We start from the raw sequence: 6553 nt of genomic DNA, 5'->3' as shown, positions 1-6553 counted from the left end.
TCCTCCTCCTCCTCCTCCTCCTCCTTCCGTGCCAGTCCTGGGGCTTGAACTCAGGGCCTGGGCACTGTCCCTTCAGCTTCCCTGCACAACACTTGTGCTTTATCACTTGGGCCACAGCTCCGCGTCTGGCATTTTTGGTGGTTGATTGGAGATATTGGTCTCACTGATTTTTTTTTTCCATCCTGGGCTGGCTTTGAACTGTGACCGCGCTTCCTAAGTAGCTGGGGTTATAGGTGTGAGCCACTGGGACCCAACTCATCTTCTGTGTCTCGTAGACGGGGTGCACCGGGGTCGCGTCTCAGCGTGCCCACGGCCTCTCTGAGCCCGGCGGCCTCGTCTGTAATGTGACAGGGTGAAAGGTCACGGGCCAGGGTGGCGGAGTGGATTTGGGGGACCCCCTTGCCTCTCTCCAATCCCCTGACCCACCTCGTCTGGGACACGGTGACAGGAGTGCCGGCCTCAGAGGACGGCAGAGACTAAAGGCACAACACACACAGCTGGTGGCCACCATCTCAGCACAGGGACCGAGCAAGGTTCCCAACGCCACGACCTCAGCACGCTGGGCACCAGGCCAGTTCCCATCACAGACTGCTGTTGGTCCCTTCCATTGGGTTACGGGTCTCTGGGCCATCTCTGGGCCTCGCCCGCATTCCAGACCATCAATACATTTTTTTTAAGTTTTCTCTCTCATTGAGGGTGTGGATGAAGAATGAGGCTGACAGTGCACCCCGGAGGAGGTGATTCACGACGCCATCCAATCCTCATTCTGTTTCCTGCAGCCACCACTGGCGCTACCCAGTTGCAGACGCACCCGAGTCTTAAACCAATAAGTAGGACTTCTTACTTCTGCCTGATTTTGTCCGATGCCAGCAAATCCAGCATCCCCTTCACTCAGACTCAACCCTTCTCTTTGTTCCTTATGTCGTAGTGGATTTTGAAGGAAAAAAGACTGGATACGTGTACCTGAGAATCCCACGGCCGAGGGCCCCGCTCTGCCTGGCGGCGGCGGGCTTGGCACTCGCCAGAGGGACCTCGGTTTCAGGAGGGATGTTTGTGACCTCTCTGAACTGGTGGCCCCCCGGCCAGAGAGCCTGTTTCCTTAGCTGTGAGATAGTGTGTTGATTTGGATCTCGGAGAGCTGAGGTGTGCACAGAAGTGTCCCCACGGTTGTTTGCCCGGTGTCTCTGGAGAAGCTGGGGCTGGGGCCGGCACCAGAGGCAGAAGCGGTGGAGGTGGTTTGCAGGGGAGGGGTCTGGGGTGTGGACTCACTTATTGTCAGGCCTATGTTCTCAGTCTGGGATCATTAGATATGCACAATCAAGCCTGTACCCTCAGGAGGCCGAGAATGGGAAGGATGGTGGCCCAGGGAGAAAAATGCACCAGATACCTACTCGTGGAGTAATCTGGATGGGGAGACCGGCTTGCCTCCATCATCCTAGCCACGAGGAACACCTGTAGAGGCTGGAAGTTTAGATGTGAGACTGGCAGGATGCGTGCAAGACCCTATCTCCAAAGTTAACCAGAGGAGGGGCTGGGAAGGTGGCTCAGTGGTAGAACACTTGCCTTGCATGCATGAGGCCCTGGGTTCGATTCCTCAATACCACATAAACAGAAAAAGCCAGAAGTAGCGCTGTGGCTCAAGTGGTAGAGCGCTAGCCTTGAGCAAAAGAAAGCTCAGGGCTGGGAAGGTGGCTCAGTGGTAGAGCGCTTGCCTTGCATGCCTGAGGCCCTGAGTTCGATTCCTCAGCACCATATAAGCAAAGAGAAAAAAGCCGGAAGTGGCGCTGTGGCTCAAGTGGTAGAGCGCTAGCCTTGAGCTGAAGAGCTGAGGGACAGCGCCCAGACCCAGAGTTCAGGCCCCACGACTGGACCCAAAAAAAAACAAAAAACAAAGTTAACCAGAGGAGAACATGGGAGCATGTGTGTCTCACTGGTAGAGTGTTCACCTTGCAAGCTCAAGGTCCTGAGTTCAAGTCCCAGTATTGGGAGAGGGAAAAAAAAAACCCAGCAGTAATCAAACAGCAGTAAGATTTTTTGAATGTATTAGGTTAATTATTAGTACTGCTCTGGTATGAATATTCGGTATCCATAGGGATCAAGGATGTCCACCAATCCCCAAATCGGAGACTGACAGACCCTTGATATAAAATGGCATGGCATCTGTGCAAAGGCCACGTTTTCCTATACTGTACATGCTCTGTGCATGACCCACAGTCCCCAACATGTGTCCACACTGCCACTGGCCCTTCTGCTGGGCAGAACCACAGCAAGAAAAACATCTGCACACATTCAGTGTAGAGGCGGGGTTGTACTCGAATACAGAACCCAAGCAGTGCAGAGCTGCAGGTATTGCAAGTCTAACCTTGTTCATGCAAGTCTAACTCTGTATGTGTAGTCTAACTTTGCAGGCCTAGATCAAACTTGATGCACATAAGTCTAAAGTCTAACTTTGTACACCCAAGAATAACTTTGTATATGCAAGTCTATAGCTTCCCTTGCTTGAAGTCCTGGCGGGTGGGGGAAGGGGGGAGGAGGGAGACAAGAAGGGCCAACTCCCTCACTGACTGTAAAGGGTCCTAGTAAATCCCTGGCCCAGGACACAGGCCATCCCACTGTGACAGCCAAGCCAGGTTAGGCTGGGAAGAGACAGAGGCAAGATTTGCACCTACCTTTCTCTGTTTCCCAACTCATCTTCCCAGCCTTGCAAGGTAGAAGGAGTAGAAATTCTAATATCACTATTTCTATCCTGCTTTACCTAATAACCCTCCAGTACTTCCACAGGAGTGTGCAGATTTGTGAGTCAATGTTTATTCCATACCTGTTTTGTAACAAAACACTGATAGTGTGCCGTGGACCAGAGGTTCACCCAGTTATCCACATTGAGAGAGCTCCGTTCCCTCCCCTCCTCTTTCTCTTCCTCCTCCCCTTCCACTCTTCCTTCTTCCTCCTCCTCTCCCTCTTCTCCCCCTCCTATCCTGACACCTGCTGTCGGCAGAGGCTGTGGGACCCAGATGAGCCAATAGACACTGGGAGACTGGGCAGCAGGTGGCCCCTTGGTCTCCCAGGTGTCAGCAGAGGGGTGAATATGAGGACCCAAGATACCTTGCTCAGCCAGCCTCCCTTCAGAGCCTGACAGGATAGACGTGGCCTTCATTGGTGCGTCTGCAGCCCAGTGGTTGGGAGGAGAGTGATGGCTGAGGGAGGGGAGAGGCAGGCACTGGGGCCAGCTGGATGTGGGCAGGACACAGCCCGGCTGCGTCCCCCATCTGCTGCGGGCCCCTCTGCCCTGGCTTCCCCCTCCCCCCACCCCCAGATTCCAAAACCCACGGCTCCAAGCGCAGGGGTGGAGGTTGGCACTGAACTCCAGCCAGGAGAACAAACCGCTTCCCTCAAAGCCTGCAACCCCGGCCACCCTCAGCCTCGTGATGAAAGCCAGCTCCTTGATCGCCCTGGCTCTGGTCCTGGCTCTGGTGCCCCTGGGCTGATCACTGGAAACCTGTCTGCCTCCGGATCTCTGGCTCTCCTCCGCTCCGCAGTCCTGGGCCACAGCTCGGTCTGCATTGTCCAACTCTGGCATTCCTGCATTTGTTCATTTGTTTGAATATATAAATTGGGATTTAGCTGGCGGATGGAGCAGGGTGGGTTCTCTTAGATGGAGCACACAGAGCTCTGGTTTGTTAAAGGAATGACTGATGGATGGTGTCCTGTCTCCTTTAAATGATGTCCTTTATTTTAGTCTAATTTTACCTCTCTGAGAGGCTCCTGCTTTTCCCCAGGCAACGTGCTTCTGGCTTTAGCTGCTCCAAACTCTCTCTACATAAAGTACACAGAGCTGGCAGGGTCCTAGAATAGAAACCTTCTGTGCTCTCATGGATGGATTTGGGTTGTTTTGTTTATATTTTTGTTGGCTGGAGGGAGGTTGTGCTGGTCCTTGAGCTTGAACTTGGGGCTTGGGCATCATCCTTTAGGGGTTTTGTTTTTGCTTTTTTTTTTTTTTGCTCCAGGCTAGCACTCTACCACTTGAGCCACAGCTCCAGCTTTTTTTTTGCTGGTTCATTGGAGCTAAGAGTCTCATGGACATTTCCTGCACCATCCCCCAGGCTGGCTTTGAACTGTGATCCTCAGAACTCAACCTCTTGAGTAGCTAGGATGACAGGCGGGAGCCCCCAGCTCCTGGCCAACTCTGGAGGACATAATTAAGACAGGTATTGCATATGGACAGCCACAAGGAGCCGCTCACCGAGCTCCCATTTGCTCGTGAAATCACACCCGGTTCCCTGGGGCATTGTAGGGCATCCCCAGAGCCGCAAATCTCAGCTCCTGGCTGGGTGGATTGCACCGTTTCTAAAGGCTGCATTGTTCTTCCGCCACAGGACGAAAGAGGAGACCCGAGATGACATGGGATCCACCCCAGCCACGGCGGCGCTGGGCAGAGCCTGGGAGAGTGAGCCCCGGGCCTCGCGAGGTGACGGCGTGTCTCCCCGTTCCCCCTGCCATCTGGGGGACCAGAGGAAGGCCTCCGAGAGACCCGGATCCTTGTCCCCCTCGCTGGGTTCCCCGAGCCCGCCTCGGTCCCCGCTGCCCAGGGACAAGCTGCCCAGCCCCTCGGCGGCTCTCTCGGAGTTCGTGGAAGGCCTCCGCAGGAAAAGGGTCCAGAGAGGGGGCCGGGGGTCCCCGCTGCACCTCGAGGACTGGCCCGCGCTGCCCATTTACCAGACCACTGGGGCCTCCACGCTGCGGAGGGGCAGGGCCAGCAGCGACGAGGGGGCCCTCTCCCTGGGGATGGGGGCCTCCCCGTCTCCCCCGGAAGCCGCCGGGGCCTCCGGGCTGCTGCGATGTGCCAGTCTCAAGTGCATCCCTTCCGGGGACACCGCGGGCACCGAGCTGCTGCCGGAGAGGACGAAGACCAGGTTCAGCTCCTGCGAATCCCTGTTGGAGTCCGGGAGAAAGCTGAGCCCCGCCGGCGCACCCCGGGACCCGCTGCGGTCGCCCTCCCTGCGTCCACGGAGGCGGTGTCTGGAGGCCTCGGTGGACGACGCGGGCACCTTGGAACTGGGGACCGAACCCCTGGTCTTCCAGAACCGCCAGTTCGCCCACCTGATGGAGGAACCCCTCAGCGGCGGCGACCCCTTCAGCTGGAAGCTTCCGGGCCTCCCTTATGGACACCAGGCCCCGGGGGGCTTCGATGACTTCCTGCCGGCCATCCGGAAGCCCGCCACCCCTCCGTCCTCGGCCGGAGCAGCCAAAGACAAGCAGCACCCCAGTGTCCCCTTTGAGACGGAAGAGGCCGACCCCTCCTTTGTCTCTGGGATCAAGACCATCGTGCAAAAGAGCCCCGGGTCCCAGGGGGACCCCGCGCACCTCTCCGACTCCTCCGACTCCTCCAGTTCCATCGTGTCCCTCAAAAGTAACCCCAGTGCCAAGAGTCGGCTGTCCCTCCCGCGGCCTGAGGGCGATGGCGGGGAACGCACGTCACCGTATCGCCCAGAGCCGGGCGCCACGGGGAGAAATGAGGATGTAGAGAGCATCATGAAGAAATACCTCCAGAAGTAGGCTTCGGAGCAGGTAACAGCCTCAAGATCCAAGAGTGCTTTCCCCCTCCCCCAGCTCACCATCCCAATCAGGCAGATAGATGCCTTTCATCCGGTCTTTGAGAGGTTTGGGTTGTGTTTTGCAGTGCAGAAAGAAGCATCATAAAGCAAGAGGGGCTTCCAGGAGGTGGCTACAGAGCGTGGCTGGTACAGCTTTCCCCAGCTGAGTCTTACTTGTTTTTTTTTTCCTGTCCTGGGGCTTGAACTCAGGACCTAGGCACTGTCCCTGAGCCTCTTTGTGCTCAAGGCTAGCACACAACAGGTTTTCTGGTGGTTCATTGGAGACGAATGTCTCAGGGACATTCCTGCCCTGGGCTGGCTTTGAACCAGGATCCTCAGATCTCAGCCTCTTGAGTAGCTAGGATGACAGGCCTGAGCCACCAGTGCCGGGCTGGAGTCTCACTTTTTTAACCCCTTCCCGGCTGGGGTCTCGGGCACTGTGTGATATTCTACCACGTGCGTGATGAGAGAGCCAGGATAGCGTGGCGGCCCCTCAGAGGGCCATGTCGGGCCATCAGTGAGACCCAGTAGAGCCCAAGCCAGGGGCCATGGCTCCTGTCTGTAATTCCAGCCACTCAGGAAGGCTGTGATCCTGAGGACTGTGGTTCAGGGCCAGCCTGGTTAGAAACACTGATGAGACTATTATCTCCAATTAGCCAGTTTGAAAAAAAAAAAAAGCCAAGCTGGAGGTATAGCTCAAATGATAGAGTATGATTGGTATGCCCTGAGTTCAAACCCCAATACTGACACACAATCGGTAACAACCATCTTCACCTTGACTGGCAGTGAGAATGGACCACGAAGGCCGCCAGCTTCTGCCCCTGAACCTCTGCACTCCAGGCTCAGGTGGCCCTGTGGCTCAGCCTTGACCCCCACGAGCCCCACCACCCCCACGGCACACACCTGCACCTTCAGCCCGCCGAAGTCTTAGCCCTTCCACGGGGGACAAGTTCGGAGTGTAT

At 56.3% G+C, this 6553-nt stretch overlaps 1 protein-coding gene across 1 annotated transcript in view; it reads left to right on the top strand.

Moving 5' to 3' along the window:
* Positions 1-5553, top strand: part of Myo18b (myosin XVIIIB) — a 114835-nt gene extending 109282 nt beyond the window's left edge. The window contains exon 45 of the mRNA XM_013014279.1: positions 4374-5553. Within this exon, the coding sequence (XP_012869733.1) occupies positions 4374-5553 (1180 nt within the window). The remainder of the gene's footprint in view (positions 1-4373) is intronic.
* The last annotated feature ends 1000 nt before the right edge of the window (positions 5554-6553 follow it).

The sequence above is a fragment of the Dipodomys ordii genome, unplaced genomic scaffold, assembly GCF_000151885.1.
Source record: "Dipodomys ordii isolate 6190 unplaced genomic scaffold, Dord_2.0 Scaffold23, whole genome shotgun sequence".
In the NCBI taxonomy this organism is placed as follows: Eukaryota; Metazoa; Chordata; class Mammalia; order Rodentia; family Heteromyidae; genus Dipodomys; species Dipodomys ordii.
This window is presented reverse-complemented; position numbering and strand designations above follow the sequence as displayed.